The sequence below is a fragment of the Panthera leo genome, chromosome E2, assembly GCF_018350215.1.
Source record: "Panthera leo isolate Ple1 chromosome E2, P.leo_Ple1_pat1.1, whole genome shotgun sequence".
Lineage (NCBI taxonomy): Eukaryota > Metazoa > Chordata > Mammalia > Carnivora > Felidae > Panthera > Panthera leo.
The window spans coordinates 57173571-57197817 of NC_056693.1; the positions used below are offsets into that span (position 1 = coordinate 57173571).

General features: G+C 56.0%; 2 protein-coding genes across 4 annotated transcripts in view; one reads left to right on the forward strand and one right to left on the reverse strand.

The window, feature by feature from the left end:
• MEAK7 (MTOR associated protein, eak-7 homolog) overlaps positions 1 to 13207 on the reverse strand; it is a 29217-nt gene extending 16010 nt beyond the window's left edge. Inside the window, exons 1-6 of one of the 3 annotated variants that reach the window (XM_042917948.1) lie at positions 10125 to 10263; positions 7469 to 7646; positions 4598 to 4828; positions 4163 to 4307; positions 1849 to 2277; positions 1021 to 1719 (exon numbers count right to left, since the gene is read on the reverse strand). In XM_042917948.1, coding sequence (XP_042773882.1) covers positions 1451 to 1719; positions 1849 to 2277; positions 4163 to 4307; positions 4598 to 4828; positions 7469 to 7621 — 1227 coding nt within the window. In that variant the 5' untranslated portion in view covers positions 7622 to 7646; positions 10125 to 10263 and the 3' untranslated portion in view covers positions 1021 to 1450. Of the gene's footprint in view, positions 1 to 1020; positions 1720 to 1848; positions 2278 to 4162; positions 4308 to 4597; positions 4829 to 7468; positions 7647 to 10124; positions 10264 to 13163 lie in introns of those variants that run through there. The other 2 variants (XM_042917949.1, XM_042917947.1) reach the window with 2 other exon arrangements.
• Positions 9046 to 15913, forward strand: LOC122207760 (proline-rich protein 2-like). The gene is made up of 4 exons (XM_042917931.1): positions 9046 to 9084; positions 12280 to 12569; positions 12821 to 12903; positions 15303 to 15913. The coding sequence occupies exons 1-4, from the start codon at positions 9046 to 9048 to the stop codon at positions 15338 to 15340; spliced, it is 450 nt and encodes a 149-aa protein (XP_042773865.1). The 3' UTR covers positions 15341 to 15913.
• Positions 15914 to 24247: the final 8334 nt, after the last annotated feature.

Here is a 24247-nt window from a genome sequence, read left to right on the forward strand (position 1 = left end):
GGGGGCTCGGAGGGTCCCCCACTCCCAGAGCTGGCGAGAGTGGCTCCCGGGGCCGACACTTTTGTGCAAACGGTGTGGTTGAGGCGAGCACCTGCTTTCGTCCCGGGACTCTGGGATTTGGGCACGTGCCGGGCAGAGGGCGCTCACGTGACCGGCCCCCCCGATAAAACCCGGGGCGCTGAGTCCCTACCGAGCAGCCCTGGTGGGCGGCACCTCACATGTGCTCTCACGCCTCACTGCTGGGGAATCGAGCGTGTCCCGTGTGACCCCGGGGGAGAGGGCTCTGGAAGCTGGCCCCTGTCCCTTTGCCGACCTTGCCCCCGTGTCCTCTTGCCGTAATAAATCACGGCCACGAGGAGGACCGTAGCCTGAGACCTGCAGGGGCTCCGAGGGAGTCACTGACACGTGGGCAGTCTTGGGGGTCCCGGACACAGTGGAGAAGGGCTGGTGGCAGCAAGTGGATTCAAGATCTAGGACATTCTGAAACCCAGAGAAAAGCAAATCCTAGAACAAACAAGAGCTCAGGGATTCAGCTCCTTCCACCGACCCAGCAATGGCAGCTGTGCCACCTGGACACGACGTCCCGGCCCGCAGAAGCTCGCGGAGTGGAGGAAGGTGTGCAGAGGTGTGCAGTGTGACAGAGGATGAGCAGGAAGCACATGGCCCTCCCACGTTTGGGAAGGCTTCCTGGAGGAGGTGACCTTGCGCTGAGTCCCAACGAGGAGGCCATGCCAACAGGTCGGGGGGGAGAGGAAGAGAAGCGTGTGCCGAATCAGAGGATGGGAGGGTGCCGCCTGCAGGGGGTCCGGGGAGACTGCACACAAAGCACCAGGGGACAGGCGCGGGTCAGGAGGCTGGAGAGAAGAGGCGACCTCCTGTGGGCAGCGTTCAGGGTCTCAGAGGAAGGGCAGCATGTCAGACGCGCTGGGACACGATGGATGGACCGGAAGGTGAGAGGGACACCAGGGGGCTGGTCAGGAGGCCCCCACAGAGTGGCATGGAGAGAAGGCTGGGGACGAACAGATGACCTAGTTCAGACACGCAGTCCCTGTCCCCAAGGGACTGCCTTTCCACCCCGTCTGTCATGTCTAAGGACCTGTTCAGGGCCGGTATTAACCATTTGGCTCCTGGGCGTGAGGACAGGGCTGCGTCGGGTCTCCCAGAATCTCCAGGAAAGGCCCGTTTCACAGCCGAGGAGACCCTCCCGGGCCACACGCCGGGGCTCACGCAGGGACATCACTTCTGAGTGTGTGAGCAGCCTGCTGCCCAGGAGATGAACGGTCCTTTAAAAATGTTTATCAGAGCACTTTTCTTTACGGAAGCGGAAAAATTTCCTTAAAAGACCGCCGTCCAGTGCACGGAAAGTCACATCAAGAGCGTTCGAATTACAACGAAGTCACAAGACTGAAAAACCAGGGCAGAAGGGAAAGACAGAAGCAGCAACGCAGACTCACGGGCAGGGGACGGGCTGTCCAGGAAGGGGGGGCGGCCCGTGGAGGAGACACCCATCGGACAGGAGCAGCCCAAGCCCCCAGCCTCCCCGTGGCCCGGACCCGGCGCGGTTTATTAATGCCGGGCCACTGCCGCTGGGCCTGAATCCGGGGTCGGGATCCCTGTCCTCTCTGCCTTCCTCTGCTGCCAGAATCACAGAAGAAACCCAGGAAGCGCCAGACCACATGAGGCAGCGTCTCCTTTCTCCTGACCACATCCAGAACCGCACTGGTAGGACACAGAAGAAAGCCCCGCTCACGCCCTGCTCGGCTCGGGGGTCCCCAGGCAGCAACCGCGAGGCCGGAAGTCTCAAGAAACCCCGTGCTACTGCCTGCGGTTTTGGGGGCCAAATCTCACCTTGAAACTGAGGCTTGACCTCCCAGGAGCAGGACGCAAACCCACCGAACACGTGGCCATCACGGTCCTCGAGCAGCAGCACACAGGGGCCCTGGTGGGTGATGCGCCCACAGAGCTGGGCGAAGCTGTGCCCGTGGAGCTCAGACGAGAAGAGCAGGTGCCAGCGGTGTCGCTGCTCCCTGGGCAGGTGGGCGTTGACGTAGATGACCGACGGCACGTCCAGGATGCTCTCAAACACCCTCTCCTGGTCCACGTGACGCTCAGGGACCAGGGGGGCCAGATCGAGGGACAAGCGCGGGAGGAGAAAGCCTCTGTGGACGACCACGCTCAGGAACGTGGCCACGTGGGGGGCCCTGAACACCCAGTCCTCGATCACGGCTCGGTCACAGTCACGGTCCAGCTGCTGAGGCCCCGGAAGCTCCTCGCTGCCTAGGGGAGGGGGAGACACAACCAGTGGGGCCATCGCATCAGCTGACATCCACGACCCCCATCAGAGCACCTGCCGTGACGCTCATTTGGACAGAGCTGGGCGGTTAGTGCAAAATGCGGCCCTGATTCCAAAGATTTGGTGTCCAAAAAGAAATGTAAGATACCCCGATCACCTTTTATGGTGACCGCTGATGTCAGAGTATACTCTGGACACGTGAAAAGTAACTCCCCTGTTTCTTTTTCCTCTTTCAACGTGGCTACTGGAAGATTTACGGTTTCACGTGTGGCTCGCCTCAGTGCCTGCATTCCATTTTTATTGGACGGCGGTGATCTTGACCATCTGACAGCCGCACCTTCTCTCCTCTGCAAGCTGAGCTTCAGAGGCCCAGGAGACAGCCAGGCCTCACCCGTGGGCCCAGCCCCGAAGCCCTCCAGCGGGTGTTCCGGAGACAGCCACACCAAAAGTCGCTCTCTGAGGGCCTCTACTCAACACAGCCAGTTGGCAGAGCTTTCCAAGCCTGATGTTCTCCAGGCAAGTCAGGGTAGTGGCTGGGTAACTTACTGGACACCCCCCACCCCAGTTTATCTGGGAAGAACGGGTTTCACGAACTCTGAATTATGCTTCACATCTATCTACAGTCCTGTTTTATATCTCTTATCCACGAAGAATGGAGGCGATATGGTGGTGGTAACAGAAGACAGACCACTGATATTTTATACGTATTGTTCTTCTTCTGTCCGAATTCCAAATTTCACCACTTGGTTTTTGAAATATGACCTGTTTCCAAAATGCGTTTTAAAATCCAACTTTATAATAAAAGAATGCTTGTATAAAACAAATCTACTTTGCCAAGGGATTCATTTGCATGAATTGGGATTCATTCAAAGTAGACCAAACCAAAAAAGGTATTTTTAAATCCCAAGTGAATTCAAACACATATGGTTTCTCATCCAACGGGAATAGAATATACATGATTCTCAAGTGCACATGGCACATTCTCTGGAATAGTCCGCATATAAACTAGTGTGTAAAGCATGCCTCAGTGAATTTAAAAGGGCTGAAATCATACCAAGTACGTTCTTCAACCACAATGGAATGAAATTACAAATCAGTAACAGGAGGCGATTTGGGAAATCCACAAACATGTAGAAATCAAATAACACACATCTAAGCAAGCAAGAGACCAAACAAAGGAGGAATCAAAGAGAAGTTAGAAAATACCAAGAGGAAGGAACACACACACAACATGTACCGAAACTTATGGGATTCAGCTAAAGCAGTGCTTAGAGGGAAATGTATAGCTGTAAATGCCTATATTGAAAAAGAAGAGAGATCTCGAATCAATAACCTAAACTTCAACCTTAGGGAGCTAAAGAAAGTAGACCAAACGAAATCTGAAGCCCGCGAAAGAAAGACTAGGATAGAGACAAAAGAAGGAAGAAACACACAGAGAAAACCAACTGTATCAAAAGTGGGCTCTCTGAAAACATCCACCAAAAACCGAGAGACCTTCAGCTAGACTGATCGAGAAAAATCAACAGCCTCAAATGACTGAGATCAGAAACGAAAGTGGGGACATCACTACTGACCTTGCAGAACAAGAGGAAACAGTAGAAACAATTATGTTAATTTCTGCCTGTTTGTGAATTTCCCAAATGCCTCTGGTTCATCCCATCGTGGTTGCAGAACATACTTTGTAGGATTTCAATCCTTTCAAATCTATCGAGGCACGTCTTACGGCCAGCCCAGAAGATAATCCAGAACAGAGCTGGAGGACTCATGTTTACGGATTTCAAAGCTTCACGACAAGGCTACAGTAACTGAGACCGCGGGGTACCAGTCTAGGCGCCAAGGCCTCAGTGGGCGAGCGCACGGGCCACTTGCCTCGGAGTTCCATCTCGGAGAAGAGCTGGGCGGCCAACACCTGCACCCCGGGCGGGGGGCCCGGGCCCCTCTTCTGGGTCCAGCCTCTCAGCTCCTGTCTGTAGTTTAGCACGTGCACTACAGAGCCAACCAGATCCTCCGTGAACTGCAAGACCACAGTTTTACCATGAGTAACATTTCCACCCTGACCCATGACCTACGTCCTATCAGCACAGGGAAGGGCGTTTATCTTTTCAATGCCGACCATCATGGGCCACAGGGTGGGACGAGATCACACAAAGGGCATTCACGCTCCGGCTCACCAAGGCCTCTGTCCAGGGTCCTGACCTCACCAGGGTCCCCCCCCCCAGGGGGACATCTCCCTGTGCCCCACCCTTATCCTAAACCCCCAGGTGAGGATACGAAACCTCCAAAAGGGTCTCGCGGCCTCGCTACCTTCTGGACTTCTCTCGCTTTCACGGGACCTTCTGTGGCAGAAATCATTTTCATGATCACAAGACTCTTCTCCTCGGAGCTTCCCTTTAGCAAGTGGGACAGGAACATTGTGAACTGCTCCCGGGAGACGCTCTCGCTGGGCCCCTTCGCCTTCCCCGGCAGGTCGGGGCTCCGCATGCCATCGTACAGTCTTGTGACCATCTCCGGCGGAAGGGCTTCCCCTAGGTGGCTCTGTTGGGGACAAACCGGAGAGAAGGCTACATGGGGCCAAGCTAAGTGTGGCGGGATCGCAGGAAAAGAACCAGGGACCAAGAGCACCCACTGCTGCTCCCGGATGAGTGCTCCAGCACTCAACCTTGCTAACTCCATGTGGACCCCCTTCCCCCACCCAAGGGCGTCACCCCCCCCCCCCCCAAAATGCCCATGCCTGACGCATCCTGGCTCGTGGCTCCTCTTGGCCATGAGGCTCTTCCACAGTCTGTGCCCAGCCTGCCCTGCCAACTTTCCAGTCCCCACCAGATTGGCCACGTCATTCCTGCCTCTGGCCATTGGCTGCTCCTCACTCTGCTTACACTTTCTTCATTCTAGACCAGTGGCAGCCACGTACGTGTCTGAATTTATTAACGCGTGGAACGCGTGTCTGGGCACAGCTGATCGGCTCTCCTCCAGCTCTTACTTCTTACCCAAGGTGTTCAATAGGTCTTTTTAATTACATTTTATTTACGTCTAATTCTTTTTTTTTTAATTTTTTTTTTTAATGTTTATTTATTTTTGAGACAGAGAGAGACAGAGCATGAATGGGGGAGGGTCAGAGAGAGGGAGACACAGAATCTGAAACAGGCTCCAGGCTCTGAGCCGTCAGCCCAGAGCCCGACGCGGGGCTCGAACTCACGGACCGCGAGATCATGACCTGAGCCGAAGTCGGCCGCTTAACCGACTGAGCCACCCAGGCGCCCCAATTTACGTCTAATTCTTAATTAACATCTTGTCAATAACGTCCTATAAATACGGCTCTCCGTTTTCACTCCAACATCAATCAAATCTGCTTTGCTCCAGGGATTACAAATAAATGGAGAGCGAGCGAGCAAGTCACACACACACTGAATCACGAACTTTCTTTGCAGCGGGGTCTGAAAACTGGATTCTCCTGGAACTGCGGACTGTGTCCGCACCGTGTGTGACAAGACGCATACCCCGAGGGTCTTGTAAGGCAGGTTCCTACACTCACCCTCCAGAGTACTCCCAGTTCTGTCAACGTTTTCCAGGTTCTCCTGAAAAAGCAACCCACCCTTCTTCCCCAGAAGACACTTCATTCAGTGGCCCGGTTTTCTGATCAACCTTTCACCCCACTTACCGTGATACATACACATTTGTGCACGTCATTTCTACTCTGCGCTCATGCCTTTAATTGGCCTGGTTGCGGGACGCCTGGGGGGCTCAGTAGGTTAAGCGTCCGACTTCAGCTCAGGTCACGATCCCACGGTTTGCGGGTTCGAGCCCCGCCGTCGGGCTCCGTGCTGACAGCTCGGAGCCTGGAGCCTGCTTCGGATTCTGTGTCTCCCTCTCCCTCTGCCCCTCCCCTGCTCGCACTCTGTCTCTCTCTCAAAAATAAATAAACGTTAAGAAAAAAATGTAATTGCCCTGGCTGGTTCTGTCTGCTTCAGCTAAGTGGGTGGCCCAGGAAACTCGGGTGCTTTGGTTTAGTGGAGATCTATACACACATGCGCACGCGCACACACACACACACACACACACACACAGCACATAGCTGTGACCGAGATAACCTCCCCGGCCGATTTCCTCGTCTGCAAAGTGAGCATGTTGGGGATCCCCAAAGGCCCCCCAACTCCCACTCTGCACATGCTAAAGGAGGCGGCTGCTGGAACGCCTTCCCACACTGCAACCTCCACATCACCCAGGAGGATGTGGTCTTGCCTCTGTCTGGCCAAACACACTGCTAAAAAAGCCTCATGGGGGATGCCTGGGTGGCTCGGCTGGTCACGTGTCCGACTCTTGGTTTTGGCTCATGATCTCACCGTTTCGTGAGTTCGAGCCCCGTGTGGGCTCTGTGCTGACCGTGTGGAGCCGGCCTGGGATCCTTTCTCTCTCCCTCTCTCTGCCCTTCTCCTGCTCATGCTGTCTCTCTACATAAATAAATAAACATTTAAAAAAAAAAAAAAAAAAGCTCCACGGAAAGGGGTGCAAAGATGGGGAAATGGGCAGTGTGAACCCGTTGTCAGGTAAACGCGGAACTTAAACGTCATTCTTTTGTTAGGAGGACATTAAATTCCTAGAACATCGAACACTTACAAATTCATCGGAAGGCAAAGTACACTTGAAACTGTGGTTGCTGGGGGCGCCTGGGGGCCTCAGTCAGTTAGGCATTGGACTTCGGCTCAGGTCATGATCTCACACTTCGTGAGTTCAAGCCCCATGTCGGTTAAGCACGAGCCCTGCTCTCTCTCTCTCTCTCTCTCCCTCTCTGTCCCTCACTCACTTGTGCCCTCTCTCTCTCAGAAAATTAAAAAAAAAAGAAAAGAACCTTCTGGACCCACGAATCTGGCTCAGACAGTCCGCCACCCGGTCGCGGAGGGAAATCGGGTGACAAAGGTTTAAGAGACGGGGAGCAGGGCTGGCCCCTTTGGTCTCAAGCTGGAAGTGTCCCCCAACGCACCACGGCACAGAGGCAGAACGGTCGCGATAGAGATCACGCAGCCCGCGGAGCAGAGAACGCATCCTCTCTGCCCTTTACAGAAGACGCACTTCGCAGGGTGCCGTACGTCCATCAGACAACCATGGAGAGCCGACCTGGGCCCGAAGGCCACAGCACCTGCTCCGGAGTTCACGCTAACGGCCACGTCCCGCTCTCACCTTTAGTGCCTTCAGAGAGAAGGACCTGGGGGAGGTATCCGGGCGCTGCTTCTCCGATGACAGAGCGTCAAACAACCCATCGATCTCGGCCTGCTCCTCGGGGAGAAACTGTGAACAAAACCTCGGCCCCGACTGGCTTCTGCTGTTGCCCATGTCTCCTTGTATCCGGCAGAATTCTCTACAGAAGACACCACGGCACAGATCACGTCAGAGAGGTCAGAACACAGTCGTCGTAGAAAATCAACGTTGACAATCACATGGTCGGTCAGTCAGTCAGTGCCGAGTTAGCTGCAAAAAGGGGCTGGAACCCCTCAGAGCTAAGCAACGTTCCAAGGTGGTTCAGCAACAGAGTCGATGAAAATAAAGTGGGAAAGCCCGACCCCGGCCCCCTGGAGCATACTCATGACAGCCAAGCAGTCTGGACCGCGTTATTTGAAAACACGGTTCTAAAAAAAAAAAAAAAAAAAAAAAACAAGAAAGAAAACACGGTTCTAAAACTCATTGTCACTGAAAAGGTAGAAAAATCAGTATGTTAATCGAAATGCTCGTATTTTTTAAAACCTGACTTGAAAAACGTCTGGAAGGCTGGATGATCACACGTATTTGAATCAAAGCAGCGCCTTAAAAATACCACCTATAAAGTGAATGTGGGACCGGGCAGGCGTTTCCCTGTGATCCTGGATCTGCCCCCAGCTGGGGGGTCAGAAAAGCAGGGTCAGGGCCACCTGGGTGGCTCAGTCGGTTTAAACGTCCAACTTCGGCTCAGGTCATGATCTCGCGATTCATGGGTTCGAGCCCCACGGTGGGCTCTGTGCTGACAGCTCGGAGCCCGGAGCCTGCTTCGGATCCTGTCTCCGGCTCTCCTCCCCTGCACGCGCACGCTCTCTCTCTTTCTATAAACAAATAAACATTAAAAAAAAGAAAGAAAGAAAAGCAGAGAGAGGAAGAAAAGCCTCTCAGGAGGCCAAGTGCTGTGGCTCATTCATTCCGTCCTTCGCCTTTGCTTGAGACACAGGCACTGTCTCCCGCAGCCCAGGAGAGAGGAGCCTCTGGCCCGGGAGGGGGGAGGGGGAAGAGGGGAAAGGGGAGGGGGGGAGGGGGAAGAGAGGAAAGGGGAGGGGGGAGGGGGAAGAGGGGAAAGGGGAGGGGGGAAGGGGGAAGGGGGAAAGGGGAAAGGGGAAAGGGGAAAGGGGAGGGAGGAGGGGGGAGGGGGGAAAGGGGAAAGGGGAAGGGGGAGGGGGGAGGGAGAAGAGGGGAAAGGGGAGGGGGAAGAGGGGAGGGGGAAGAGGGGAGGGGGGAGGGGGGAGGGGGAGGGCAGGCCACCAAGACCTGGCTGACCTCAAGGGGAAACGGGGTACAGTAGGGATTCTTCTTTCTTTCCTCTGGAGGAGAGATTCACACAACGTGAAACTAACCATTTTCAAGAGACCCAATTTGGTAGCATATTCAGCTCATCCTCAGTGTCGTGTGACCACCACCTCTACCCGGTTCCAACACACCTCCGTCACCCCGAAAGGAAACCTCGTCCCCCTTGGCGTTCACTCCCCGCCCCCTCCCCCAGCCCCCGGACGCCCCCTATGGCCCTCTCCACGGGCGTCCCTGTTGTGGACACTCATGTACGTGGAATGACACAATCTGTGGTCTCCGGGGTCCGGTCTCTTTCCCTCAGCACAGTGTTTTCGAGGCTCATCCGCACCGTGGCACAGGCCACTGCATCATCCCTTCCCACGGTTGAATTACTCTGCGGGGATACGGGAGATCGCGTTTGGTGTATCCGCGCATCTGTCCTTGGACGTCGGGGCTGCGTCTGCCTTTTGGGGGTCGCGAATGCCGCCGCTACGAACATAGTACACAGATACTTGTTCGAGTCCCCGCTTTCAGATATCGGGGGCACATACCTAGGAACCGAGTTGCTGGGTCATACGGTAACCCGACGTTCCACTTCTGAGGAACCGCCGAACTGTTTCCCATTTTCCACCCCAGCAGCAAAGCAGGAGGGTTGCAATTCCTCCATATCCTCTCCAACGCTACTGGTATTTTGGTATCTTTTTTCCCAACAGCCACCGTGGCAGGGGGACCCGTGTGCCCCAAAGAGGACCCCAGTAAGGATTCAGACAGGGACCGCAGTGCGCTTACAAAGGCAGCTGGAAACGAGGGCAAGCAGAGCCCAGTCTGGGGCTGTCACTCACAGGCCAGCCGATCTAAATGCTTCCACTCCTCAAGTTTCTCAGCAGCCCGAGAGCCACCCCCCACGCCCCCGCACTCAGCCTTTGGGTTCCAAGGCTACTCGGTCCTCCTGACCTTCCTAGAACTGGCATCGCCTTAACTGAAATGGAGCACAGGCCCCTCCCTCCCCGGCTCTGCTCACACTGCCCCCCCCCACCCTCTCCAGGCTCATGCCTGACTTGCCTGCTCAAACCTGGAAGTCACAGAGACTCTACCCGACAACCACCTGCCTAGCACCCGAGCAACCCAGAGCAGGCAGGCAGGATGCCTGTCCGATGCCCGTCACATCCCTGGCCGGCCTCTCGGGGGGACCGGCCCAGCCTCCCGCTGCCCTGCGGGCTCCCGCGTGTCTATTCCGGGAAGCCAGCCTGGCCCGAGTACCCCCCGTCCCCGCCCCGGCGGGACGCACTCCCCACCCTACGGCACTCACGGGCCTCTTGGATCGGTGCCACGTGCTCTACCCCCACGACCGGTCCCCTGCCCAAGGACAAGCTCCGGGATGCCACCTCTATGCCCCACGGTCCGCCAGGGACTCCGCACGCGCAATTCCGTTTGCCGAACCGTCCCGCCTGGAGAAGAAAACAAACCCAGAAGCCACCGGGGAGAGCCACCAGCAAGGATGGGATCCCCAACGGACACCACCCCCGGGCCTCTCTTTACCAGCGATGCTATCTGATTGCCCCGCGTTCCAATTCCCCAAATCCTGAGAAAGGCTCCTCCCTGCTCACCGCCAAGGAATCGCCCTACCAGGGGGAGGCCAGCCTCTTTAAGAGGGACATCTGGAGCTAAAAGCCCACCAGCATCTAAACGCCACTCCTCGGAAGTTTCCAAACGTTCCAGGTGAGGGAACAGTGTACCTAGAGGCTGTGCCACGAAGGGGCCACAGGCCCCGCCTCCCAGGCCCTTCTTCTTCGTCTAACCCTGCAGTAAGTGACTCATCGTCCCCTGGGCCAGACCCCATCAGAGTGCGGGCAGACACAGAGAAGCCTCAGGCAGGCGCTAGGCAGCAGGAACTTCCCGTCACACAGGGACAGACAGATAAGTGCTGCAGGGGTCAGATGGGATCGAAAGGAGAACACAAGGCAGGAGAAAATGTCCCGAAGGACGTCCCGGCTGGGTCTCCAGGCTCCCACAGGGGGCTCCCCTGGGAAGTGGGGACAGTGGGCACAAAGGTGCAGGGGGGCGGACTAAGATCACTGAGGGGAACCAGCGGGGCTCCGGAGTCAGGGGGCCCTCCTCGTCTGCCTCCACTCACCTCTGCCCCCCACCTTCTCCTCTGTCCCACGGGAACACGTCCCTCCACTGTTGTCTGAAAACACAGCAGGACAGAGTGGCCCGGCCAGATCTCCCGGGGGCCCAACCGGCTGTGAGGAAGGAACAGGGCTGGGCAAGCCGGCAACAGTGAGGACAGGAGAGGTGTAGACCATCAGCAGGGGGCTGGGCACAGGCCAGCGCCAGGAGACAATGGGAAAGGCCCAGAAGGAGGGCCAACCGGCAACACAGGTTTTCTTCAAGTGGGAGGGAGAAGGGTGTGCATAGCTGCTTCTGGCAGGACTCCAGGCCTGGAGTCACACGGTGGGGAGGACATCAGCCTCAGAACATCCCCCGGCCCCCCATCCCACTGTGCTTGGCGCCGGCCGAGTGCCGGTGAACAGACACATCTGAAACAGTTCCAAGGACAGGCCCCCCTCCTCTGAAAGAAGGCACAACAACGGCACCAAGTGTCCCCCAGTTCATCTGGCCTCGCCTAGGTCACTACGATCTTGCCAAGTCTTTCTCACCAACTCTGGAGAAGAAATCAAGGCCTTCAATGCGTCCTTCTCCCCAAATACAACCTCCTGAACTGTCTTCCCTGGCAGTGGTTTTCTCGTGGGACCCTTGCGGTACGTAGGACAGCCTCTTTGCCTGGCAACCCGACGCTGGCCTGAGTCTTCGGTAGGCTCACAGAGACCAAGTTCTCTTTCAGCAGGAAGCACCTAGATGTCACTTTAAGACCGCTTACATCAGCGGTTCCCATCTGGGGGCCATTGTGTCCCCTAGGGCACATCTGGCAGTGAGGTCCGGCTGCTGATGCTGACTGACGTCTAGGGGGTAGGAAGCAGGGGTGCTAAATCTCCTACACTGCACAAGACAGCCCCCCACGACAAATTACCTGCCCCCAAATGCTACAGGGCTGAAGGTGGGAAACTGGCCTTGCAGTTTTGGGGCAGTGGGGCGGAGCCCAAGTGCACAGATAATCCTGAATGCTTGCTTCTCAGCTCAAGGGCCTGAGCTCTGAAGTCACGGTGCAAGCCAAGATGGACAGACCCAAGTTCAAGTTCAGACACTGGCTGGTTTTATAACTATGGGCAAGTTACTAAGCCTCTTCCAACCTTAGTAAAATGAGGGAAGTGCTACCAGCCCCATCATGAGGAAGAAACGATTAAATGAGGCAACACGGGGCTTTCTGGGTGCCAGAAATGGAGACAAATGGGCCCAAGCAAGGCCAAGTTTGAGTCCCTCCCCAGGAACAACGGAAGCAGCCCGGCCTGGAAGCAAGGAACCCCCTCAGTGTTGGGGGACAGCCAGGAGCAGTCTTCCCGCAGAACGGAGCCACAGATAGCACAGTCAGTCCTCACAGCCTCCCCCGCTGGCCTCTGTCCTGGGTGCTCTCCCCTCTGGCTGCCAACATCCAGCCCCTGCCTCCAAGGGGCCACTGTCCTGAGGGCAGTCACCTGGCCCTCAGTGCCCCCTTTCTGGGAAGGCCCCCAACCACCTCATCAGGACATACAGACTTCAAGCCCTGCTTACATCCCAGAACCAGCGGCCCTCTGCAAAGGGTCAGCTCAGGCCTGGGCCCGCCGTCAGGCTGCACGCAGTCTCTGCTGGCCGGAAGGTGACCTGTCCTGCTTCTGCCCAAGGCTGGCTTCCCTTCCTCCAGGGAGCCCCACTTGGCTTATCTGCAGGGCTGTTAGCCCTGGGGCGCTGTTTTTCTCCCCTCTGTGAACTTAGCCACCAGCTCCACTACCCCCCCAACCCCACACCACAGAGCTAGTAAGTTGTGGTCAGAACACAAGATCCCCCACTCCCACCCCCAGTCCAACATAACCAACCCCCCCCCCCCCCGCCCGTCTCCTTCTCCCACAGATGCTCCCCAGTTCTTCCCGCGTCTATGCCGCCTCTACCACCGCCCTTCCCGGAGATCGGGCCTCAACCCAGGGGATCCCGGGGTAAGTAAGCACCTGCTGGGACCCTCTGATCTTAACCACACGAAAGGCAGAAGACGCGGGGTGATTTTGTGCTCCGACTGACCTTTCGGGGAGGCCCTCCCTCCCTCGCAGCTGTCCTCCCAAACCCCTCACCTCTCCCGCCCTGGGGCCCAGCGGAGTGGGCGGCCAGAGAGGGGCAGGGCCCAAGCCCACTCCGGGCACCGTTCTCTCCCGGGCCCCGGGCCTTCGCCCCAGACCCTTCCCCTGGCTCAGCTGCTCACTCCGGGCCGCCGGGCCAGCGCTCCCCGCCCAGCTCCCAGCGGAACCTGCCTTTCAGGTCTCCGGCATGGATTTTCCTCCGGAGCAGCCCGCCCCCGTTGCCAGGCGACAGAGCTGACGGGCAGCTATTTGCCCCAATAGCAGACATGGAAGCTGAGGGGGCCGAGCCCTGGAAAGAAGTCAGCCAATAGGCATGCACCTCATGGCGCTTCGGCGGGCGGGGCTAGGGGCGGGGCCAGCAGGCCGGAAGGAGCACCCGCGAGCGGCAGGATTCCCGCGGGAGCGGCTGCAGAGGAGCAGGGAGGGCGGGCAGGAGAGCGAAGGGGCAGGGTTGGGGCGGGAGGCAACGAAGAGCACCTGGGGGGGAGGGGGGGGGCGTGGGAGAAGCTGGGGTGTGGCTGGGATGAGGGAGTAGCTGGGAGAGAGGAGAGTGGGCCCAGTGGAGACAATGAGGGAAGAGGCAGGTAACTGGCTGCGGATCCAGACCCAGGCGGCCCCCCTGTGATACCCCTAACCCGCAGCTTGGGTGCCAGCCCTCCCCTGCCCTCCCCCAGATAACCGAGTCCTCTGCCCGCGTTCACTAACTCGTCCTTCCCAGCGGTGTTTAACCGTGCTCATATCCGTTCCAGCCTGACCCACTGTCCCTGACCCCACGCCCTTCTCCACCAGTACCCCCACCCCCCTCGCTCCACTCCAGAATGTTTCCAGACTGTTATCCCAACTCGTTCACTTTCCATTCCTTCCTCAAACCCTGACACCTGGCCCCAGGGGCCCTGTCCCTAAATACAGCGGGCACTTTCAGTCCTCGCATGCATGCCTTATTAAAGCCCTCCTTTCTGGGCTTCTAGGTCGCTAGTCCCTGGCCTCTCTCTTCCCTTCTCCCAGGAAGTTTTCACCGAGCCCCTGCTGACTTCTGCTCTGCGGGAGTCCCTCTCCGTGTTCTCCCCATGCACCCCTTCCCGAGATAACAGCCTTCCTCATGACTTCACTTCCTGCTGTCGGCTGTGCTGACCCCCAAGCCTGCACTTTGACCCCATATGCTCTTAGCTTAGCAGGCATCTCTGCAAGGCTGTACCTCAAAGCCAGCCCAGCGGAACCCAAACTCAGTCTCTTCCCTCCAAAACTGTTCCTCCTCTCTACCTCCTTCCTCAGTGCATGTCAACACCTGCCACGCCTCCTTGTCCCTCTTTCCCCAGGTTCTGTTTTACCTCCAAGATAGGTCCTGCATCGACCCCTTTCCCTCCATGTCCCCGGGAGCCCCCTCACCCAGGCCAGACTTCAGTAACAGCCTCCTCCTGGCCCCTTTGCCTCCTCCAACCCCCGCCCTACCCAATCAAGGGAGCACTTAACTGGCAAATACCTATCTTGCCCCCTAGAGACAGAGAACTAGGATTGCGGGATCAGCTGGGCCACTCATCAGGCCCCAATGACAGACACAGACAGATAAAGCCAGCTGATGCTTTTTACTGATCCTAAAATTCACAAGAAACGTTCTTTCTCAAGGACGCGCGTCTGTACCTGTAAAGTATCATAAAGATCCCTTTGAGTCGTGAATGTTTCACTCCAAAAGAACTTAAAACTCCGAAATCATAGATCAGCCCAAACTTTGCTGTTGACGCTCTCTCAGTGAGCATGAAAACTTCCCGCTCCCGCCCGGAGAACCTGAGTCAACTTTGCCAGATTTCCAACCCAGGCGCCGAGCTCCAGAATGGCGTTGTGGTTCCCGAGAGAACAGAGCCGCTGCTGCCCTTTGGAGCCCAGACCTGATGCTGGTCCCTTCCACGTGGCCCTGCTTGGCACCAAGGCCTGCTGCTTTCCAACTGCACCCAAACCCCACTTTTCCACAAAACCCTCTGAAAGCTCACGCTTTACCTTTGTCAGGGGAGCTGCCCAAAGTTCCTGGGGCCCTGGGTTCACAAAGCCGCCTTGTCAGATTGTGGGGTTGGTCCTGGTGGAGGCTGTCATGAGGCAACAGGTGGGAGAGAAGGGAACACACAGCATGTCCAGGCTTCAGAAGGACTCAGAAGCCATCTGAACATTCTCCCTTCTTGTGTCAAGGGTCTCCTGCCTTGCCAAGCTCTTTCTGCCCAGCCTTGCCTCCACCCTCCCTACCACTCACTTACCCCTTGGCCATTTTCCAGCTGGGAACCCGGCGAGGGGAGTTCCTTCCTGCTTCTAGCCCTGCCTGAGGGCTGCACGTGGCTGATGACAACCTGTAAAGCGCAGTCCCTCGTGGCACGACTGGCCTGAGCACCAAGGAGAAGCTGTCCAGGAGAAGCAAGTGTCCCAAAGCCCAGCGACACCGGTGAAGGTTCCCCACTCTCCAGCTCATTCGGGTTAGGTCTGTGCCACCTGCAGCCAAGGCAGCGGAAGGATTGGATCCCCCTGTGCTTACGCACACGAGCAGGCTCAGAGGGATAAAAAGCAGACCTACTCACGGTTGGTTTGATAGTGTTCTGGCCTCAAGAGCCAGGGACACCCCTGCGCCCATTGTCTGCACCGCCCGCCCCCCCCACAACCCCGGCTGTGCTTTGGCCTCAGAAAACCCTTCAGTAATATTCACGATGGCTACACCATGCACAGAGTCAGTCTGCTTACCATCACCACGAGCTGGCAATTCTAAGCAACATCGGTGATATAACTGTCCTCCGTGAAAAACGCTTTTACTGGTCTAAGCACTAAAGTAGGGGCTCGCTGGGGCACCTGAGTGGCTCAGTCGCTTGAGCGTCCCACTTCAGCTCAGGTCATGATCTCACAGTTCGTGGGTTCGAGCCCCCCATCAGGCTCTGTGCTGATGGCTCAGATTCTGCGTCTCCCGCTCTCTCTGCCTCTCCCCCACTCGTGCTCTGTCTCAAAAATAAATAAACATTAAAAAGAAAATTTAAACTAAGGGCTAGCTGACTTGCCCTGTGAAAGGCCAGGTAGTAAATGTTTTTAAGGTATTTCAAGCCATTCAGTCTCTGTCACAACTACTCGATTCCGTGGTCATTGCACAAAACAGCCACAGACAATACACGAACCATCGAACGTGGCTGTGTTCGGCTAGGACTTTAATGACGGACACTGAAATTTGAATTTCGTGTAACTCTCACACGTCATGAAAAATTCTTTTGATTCCCCCCCCCCCCAACCATTGAAAATGTGAAGATCGTTCATAGCTCACTGGCTATACAAAAACAGGCAGCCAGCCAGATTTGGCTCACAAGTTAGTATGGTTAACCATCGTGCTTTAGTAATATTTATATAAGCTTGAAATTTGCACATTTGTATGGCATACCCTTTAAAAGCTGGGTGTTTTGGGGGGAACTCCCCTTCGTAGGTCTGGCTCCCCACCCCCCATGGCCTCAGCTGTAGGTGCTCATTTCAAGAGTAAGTTTGAAATATCGGGAATTTTCCAAACTCACTTAGGATGTGGCTTGTACCCCGGCTTCTCCTGGGGTACATTTTCTTGTGTTAAAAGAGCGGATTTGAAGGAAACGTTGGAAGCCTAGTGATCGCCAACGCCAAGAAACAGACCTTGGGCTACTTTGATGAGCTTATGCTGCATGACCCCTGGAGCTTTTGTGATGAACAATTCTCAACAACAGAGCAGGCTAAAAGCCTTTGGAATGAATCCCAAACACACAAAGGCATGAGCAGTTTTTCCGTTTCTGGAATGTCCTACGTAATGAAATTTGTATCAATCTGGGTCAAACGTAGGCTCGCGTCTAAAGCTTGCCCTATTTGTGGAGCTACGTGTCACGAAAGAAATTTAGGAATACAACAACTACATACATACGATTGACTCAATAATACGTGTAGGAGAAGAGGCGAATCTCCCCTTCAAAACAACCCCAAAAACCAAAAAATCCCAATAATTTATGTAGATGCTCTGTAGTCAAGGAGGTGGAGCCTAACTTGCCTGCACACGGACTTCCTTCCAAAGGGGACAGGATGAACGTGGGAGCCGGGTTAACCCTGCCGTGGAGAAGTCTCACCAAAACGGCCTCGGCCACGTGATCAAGGTCAACATCAACCGCGATGAGTTGGGTTGGTGGCACGGGCCCTTCTGACCAGAGGGCCTCTCTGTTCCAGTGCCTGGCACACCCTTGGACTACCTTCCCTCCTGTGAGCTCACATCTCCACTCCAGGGAGAGTTAATCCCTCCCAGAAGGGGGGATCTTAAGGGCTGTGGAGATGAGGGGAAATCTGAAGGGACTCGCTGGGGGCTGAGGCCGTTTCCCCAGGAGTAAGTGGGGAGCCAGCCTCTCACCTCAGGACCGGGGCTAGGGGAGTGGCGGTCCCCCCACGGGCTCCAGCCAATGCCCACGTCACACGTGCATTACCAGAGGTGTAGGCCCGGCAGAGAAGGGTCTGCTCCTGGCAGTGACCGTCCCGCCACCCCGCTGCTCATCAGACGTGCAGGATCTGGGCCAGGATTCAGAATGCAAAGTGGGCACGGCCACCTGGGGTCACCGGGGCCCAGCAAGGACAGACTGCAGGGGCGTGAGCCCGACCCGGGCAGACTGGGAGCCACCAGCCAAAGGCCGGGCAATGCCCAGTCGGGGGGAGTTGCAGCGGGCCAGGAAGGCTTCCAAGGATGCACCGAAGTGGACCTGAGATCAAGATCAGCTGTGAACACGGGCTGGGCCCAGATGGCCCAAAGCCAGCTGGCCACAGAGGGGAGGGTCAGAGCCAGACACGGGGACACGGGGATAGAAGGAGAGGGGGGCAGGGAGGGAACAGAAGCTGTGTTACTGGCTTGAAGGTGGAGGAAGGATTTCCAGAAGCCAGAAAAGGCAGGGGAGAAATTCTCTGGAGCCTCCAGCAAGAACACAGACGTGCTGACATCTTGGTCTCAGACACGTGACCTCCTGAACCGTAAGGGAGTGAGTTACTGCTCTCTTAAGCCACTAAAGGTGGGGTAGTTTGCTCCAGCAGCCATGGGGGGTGGGGGGAGCACGGATAACCTCTCCTACCTCCGTCCCTCAGCTGGGAGCCTGCAGGGGTCAGAAAGCAGGGGGGCCAGAGGTAGCAAATCAAGATACAAGATGCCCAGTTAAATTTGAATTTCAGATCAACAGTCACTGTTTTTGGTAGAGTCCCCAATGTTGCATGGGACCTACTACGTACACTAAAAAGAAATTATTGATACAAATGTTATTGGGCATCCCGGTTTTATCCGGCAACGCTAGTGACAACAGCAGCTGTAAGGGAAGAAGGGAGCAAGGAAGACAAACACCACACTCCCCCACCCCCCCAAATGTCCACAGCAGGCTCTAGAAGGGAGAGGGGAAGATTTAATGTTGAATGAAGGTCCAAGCGTTATCAGTCGGGACTGGACATTTTTCAGAGCTAAACTGAGACCACCAGCAATCTAAAAGTGACCCGAGACTTAGTTTCCCAAGAATGGAGAAAAAAAAAAATCATGGGGAAGTTCTGGACTTTTCATCCAGGGTCGAGCGGGTTCGAGGGGCGGCAGGAAATAAAAAGGCTATCATGGTTGCACCTGCAAGGCTATCTTGGACCGGTGACAGTGGGACAGAAAGCTCCATCGCCAGCTCAAGGTCAAGGGGCAAACAGAAGCAGCCACGATGAAGGGTCCTGTGTTTGCTTCGCATCTGGTCTGGCCCCACCCCTCACCCCTGCTGGGTTAGAGTCACTGCAGGGAAGAAAACTGGCTCCTTCATTTTCCAAACCCAGACCTGTCACAGCGAATGAGGCCATGTGCCCACAAGGTGGCGCCCACGATCACTGTAAGATACTTTGCTACAGTCCTGTGTGTTTTCAGGGGCGCCTGGCTGGCCGTAGGTGGAACACGTGACTCTTGATCTCAGGGTTGTAAGTTTGAGCCCCAGGTTGGGGGTAGAGATTACTTAAAAATAAACTCTTTAGGGGTGCCTGGGTGGCTCAGTCGGTTGGTCATCGGACTCTTGATTTACAAAGTATAGTACACCGGGCACCTGGGTGGCTCAGTCGGTTAAGCCAGCTTGATCTTGGCTCTGGTCATGATCTCACAGTTCATGAGTTCAAGACCCATGTCGGGCTCTACGCTGACGGTGTGGAGCCTGCCTGGAATTCTGTCTCTCCTTTCTCTGTCCCTTCCCCACACATGCACGTGGGCTCTCTCTCTCTCTCTCTCTCTCTCTCAAAATACATAAATAAGCTTTCCTGTGCAACCTACAGCCAGTGTCCCCTATGATTAACATCTTACATTAGTATGGCACATTTGTCACCATTAGTGAAGCAATATTGATCCCTCGTTACATGCAGCTCTCCAGACGGGGATGTTTGCTCAGACTCTCCTCGGTTTTTATGACCGGGACAGTTGGAGGCATGCTGGTCAGGTGTTCTGTCGGGTTCCCCTTTATTGGGATTTGCCTGGTGTTTTCCTCATGACTAGACTAGGGTTGTGGGTTTGAGGGGGTGAAGATTTACACCCCTTTGAGGGGTGTAAAACGTCTGCTCGTCCATCGTATCAGGGACACATGCCATCACTGTGACTTATCTCGGTTGGTGTTGACCTTGGCCCACCACCATCCAGTGTTGACCTGGGTTTCGCTATCACCCAGTCTCTCTCCTTCCTCTTTTCATACCGTGCTCTTTGAATCGTGTGTTTTTCAAAGGTTTGCGCATGGGACATTTACTTGGGGCTCTAGTCTCTTCCTGCCTCTCCAATTATCCAAATAAAACTTCGTCGGGGCGCCTGGGTGGCTCAGTCCGTTGAGCGTCCAACTTCGGCTCAGGTCATGATCTTGCGGTTCATGACTTTGAGCCCCGCATCAGGAACTGGGCTGACAGCTCAGAGCCTGGAGCCCGCTTCGGATTCTGTGTCTCTCCCCCCGCCCCGCCCCTGCCCCGCTCGCACTCAGTTTCTCTCTCTCAAAAATAAAAATAAACGTTAAAAAAAATTAAAAAAAAATTTTTTTTTTAAACTTCATCAGTATCCTCAAAGGGGTCATAGGAAGGAGAAGGCAGGAGAGGACAGCGAGAGACCAGCAGTGTGAGAAGGCCCCAGGGGCGCCCTGCCCCTGCCCTGGGAGCAGCGACCCCACACCTGTGCCCTCACACCTGTCACCTGCTTAAAAACCCTTCAGTGACCTCCGCCCTCCTGAGCGGACCCCACGACTCTTCACACCCTGGGTTTGGCCGTTCCCCCCCCCCACACACACACACGCATGCCATCCCACTCTGGGTGACACGGGACACACATGGCCTCTTCACAGTGTTTCGTGAGCCTCGCAGAGTTGGTGACATCCTAGATTCACAACCCACCATGTCTCACCACGACAAAGCTGCATTTCTGCTTTTGTGGTCCACAGGCCTTTTTCTTCCTCTAAGACCATGAGAGGTGCCAAAACCTCCTCGTTGCTAAAATCCTCTGTGCACAGGCCCAGATGGCAGTGTCTCTACAGCTGAGCTGAGCAAGGCCTGTGTCTCAGCCCGCTCACCTGCGTGGGGCCACCGCGGGGACTGCCTTATATGGTGAAAAGCAGCCCCGGGGCCGGGAGGGCAGCAGGGCTCATAAAGGAAGCCCTCAGTTTCAAAAGAGGCTTTGCACGGATTTTTTGCAGAAGGTCTGGCCTCCAAGCCTGCAGTCTGCTCACTACCTTCCCCAAAGGGACCGTGTATCTATGGTAACCAGGAATTAGGTGTCAAAGAGACTTCCTGTCCGGCAGCTAAAACAAAAAGGGGGGGGGGGGTACAGAACAGGCCTCCAGGAACCCACCCCCAAGAACGCTGTGCGGCGGGGACGAGGCGACATTGGCCACAACCACGCCCAGGGCCGCGGGGCACAGGTTCAGGGGCTGCTGCCAACGGGATGTGTGGTGCCTGTGAAAGATACCAGACTTCAGCGATGGGGTGGGGTCTTTTCCTAATTTTTAAAATGGTGTGAGAAGACGGTTTTAACCGTCAACTCTCTCAGTAAGTTGCATTTTCTAGAACCCCGAGGAGGGCTTCCTGTATGGGAAACGGCATCCTGAGCCTGGCTTCCCTGGAGGAGACCAGTCCCTTAGGGTAAGTTTGTCACATCATTCACTCGCTCAGCCCGTCTCCTGCGCCCCTGCTGAGTGCTAGACACCGTGCTAAGGGCCCGGGGACACAGAAGCGAGGCCTGCGTGGCTCAGAAACGTAAAGTGTCCCTGCCCCCGGGGCCCGCGAAGCAGGCCCCGGGGATCCCAGAATGCCGCCCCACTCCTGACCCCTCCCTGAGCCCACCCGCAAACAAACCGGAGGCAGGGTCGGGGGGCAAGAATCAGGACCACACGGAGAAGGTGCTGGCGTGCGAAACTGCTGTCCCCAGTCAGAGCACTCAGGGGCACCCCTGCAGCCCAACGCCCCACTCCTGAGTGTCCCCCAGCCCCCCCCCCCCCCCGCCCACCCATCTGTCCTTCCATCCATCCCAGAGGTACTTAGCCCCCACTGCCCCTTGGACTCCCTGGAAAGATTATGAAAATTCTTTAACCTAAGAGGAACAAAGCAGAATAAAACAAACCCTCCTCTACCCACCGCCTAGATCTAGCAACTGTTAACATTTTGCCCTATTTCCTACGGCTGCCGGTATCTGAAAGGAGACCGGAGTCGTCCTGACCCTCAGCCCTAAATAGGCCCATCTCCGTCCCTGTGAAATAGGACACTTGTCACCCAACCACGATACCGTTAACAAAAAATCCTGAATATCGTCTGACCCTCCATCCGGGGGCTCCGGTTAGAAATGCGGGCTCTGGGGTCTTGCCCCAGACCTACTGAACCAGAATCCGCATCGCAAGAAGGTCCCCAACTAACCTGCGTGCACATTACAGTCCGGAAAACAAACTCGACACCCGGTCTGTTGGGGGCTGAATTCTACGCCTCCCGATTCATAGGCCGAAGCCCCAACCCCAGGACTCAGAATGTGGCCTTAGTTGGAAATAGGGTCAGTGCAGACGTCATCAGTTCAGACGACGTCATTCCGGAGCAGGGTGGGCCCCTAATCCAGCGTGACTGGCGTCGTTTTAAAATTTGGACACAGACAGACAGACAGACGCACACGGGGAGGACGACGCGAGGAGACGGGGAAAAGGGCGGCCGTCCACAGGCTGAGGGGCGCCTGAAACAGAGATCCTCACGGCCTCAGAGGGACCAGCGCTGCTGACGCCACCGTGATTCTGGAGCCCAGGCCTCCAGAGCGGAGAGAGAGGACGCTTGCGCCGTTTCAGCCAGAGCTTGGGGTCCCGAGCCACAGCGGCCCCGGGACACCATGCGCAGCCCATACTCTAAACCTCGCCTGCAGGGTTTTTTTTCAACGACCCAAGGCTGAGCCCATGCTGGAAGGTTCTGACAGAGCCCGTCTGGGTGCGGCTTAGACTGTCCCTCACGCCGCTGGCAATTCTCAGCTGCAGCCTGCCTGCTTTCCCAGTTAACCTTGACAAAGTGGGCCGGGGAGGGGGGGTCCGCCACCTGCTGCGGGGGGCTTTGCGAAGAAGGGCTGGCAGGTTATCTGGGGAGAGAAATACCCAACCTCAGGGTGGGGACCCTCAGAGCTGTGGCCCTCAACGTGTGGTCCTGGGCCTGCAGCATCCACATCACCTGGGAGCTTGTGGGAAACGCAGGTGCAGGTACCCCCCCCCCCAAAGATGTCCAGAATCAAGAGGCTGGGGGCGCCCAACAAGCTATGTTTTAAGGAACCCTCCCTGCAATTCTGATGCACTCCCGAGCCTGAGGAGCAGAGCCTTAAAGAAACAGGGGCCGGGGCGCCTTGGGGGGGCTCAGTCAGTTAAGCGCCTGACTTGAGCTCAGGTCATGATCTCGCGATTCGTGGGTTCGAGCCCCATGTCTGGCTCTGTACTGACAGCTCGGAGCCTGGAGCCTGCTGTGGATTCTGCGTCTCCCTCTCTCTCTGCCCCTCCCCTGCTCGTGCTCTGTCTCCCTCTTTCAAAAATACATAAACATTAAAATTTTTTTTAATTAAAAAAAAAAAGAAAAGAAAAGCACGGGCCTGAACTCTGGATGTGTTCTGACAACCTCCATCCATGCCAGCCCGTGGGGACCTTAAGAGCACCCACACTCTCTCCATTGAGGTGGAAAGCAGCAAAATCCCCCATCAATAGCCGCAGGCTGGGTATCTCCTTCCCAGACCCCCAAACTGGCATCTCCATTCAACTGATGGCTCCCGGACGTTCACTCTATTAACTTGTGTGGTGAATCATCCACACGGCCAGCCAACACGGTAACAATTTCAAACAGTCGGAGAGAGAGAGGATAGAATACAAGGGAAATCCTGACACGCGGTCCCCAGTCCCGCTCCCCCAAGGCAGCCACGACCAGAAGCTTCCGGGGGCTTTGCCCGGAGCCAGTCTGTGAATCCACACCCGAGTGCATCCACAGCCCCTTCAACACACACACCGGAAGCCAGCGTCATACCTGGTCTCTTTCCTCCGTGTACCATCCACCCTGGAGCTCATACGACCGTCTGTTTTTATAACGTGCCGCCATCTGAGGACAGATAACTGAGCCCGTCCCTTACGGACCAGCATGTCGCTTGTTCCCCATCTTTGCCCTTTACGCGCAAGCCTGCATTTCGCGGTCTTGTACATTTTTACACAAAGGGCCCGATGTCGAGCGGCCAGATGTGTGGATTTCACGAGCCAGTTAAAACGTCGAGGGGCTGATACAAAGCGAAAAGGACGTTGAAAAATGAGAATACTCGCATAACTTCTATTGCATCGAGTAAAATCGTTTCCACACCCGAGTCTCGGGAAGATGAGATTTTTTTTTAAAGAGCCATTAACAGAGCGCGTTGTTTTGTAGGACGCTCGCTTTTCTGGTGCGACTACAGGCCTGGAATGTCTTCACCCTGGACCCTGCAGCTGGTTCCTAACCCTTGCAGATCTGCGGGCAAATGGGGGCATCGCCGGGTGCCAGAACCTGCGTTTTTTCCCACGTGATTCACGGGCACGTGAAAGTTCGAGAAGCCCTGGGCTAAAGAGGGCTTTGCCGACACCCGCTAAGACCCAGCGAAGGGGTACAGTTAGCGTGAACTTGGGGGGGGGGGCAGGGTGTGTGGTCGGACAGCTGGCTGGGGTCTGATTCTGCAGAGTCTGTTTGCGGGACACTGAGAAAGATG

Excerpts from the sequence above, each read along its gene's own strand:
- LOC122207760 (XM_042917931.1), top strand. The coding sequence starts at position 9,046 with ATGGCCCTCTCCACGGGCGTCCCTGTTGTGGACACTCAT. Across the intron at positions 9,085-12,279 it reads TCCCTGTTGTGGACACTCAT|AACGGAGCCACAGATAGCAC; the intron begins GTACGTGGAATG and ends GTCTTCCCGCAG. Across the intron at positions 12,904-15,302 it reads TCAACCCAGGGGATCCCGGG|CTGGGAACCCGGCGAGGGGA; the intron begins GTAAGTAAGCAC and ends GCCATTTTCCAG.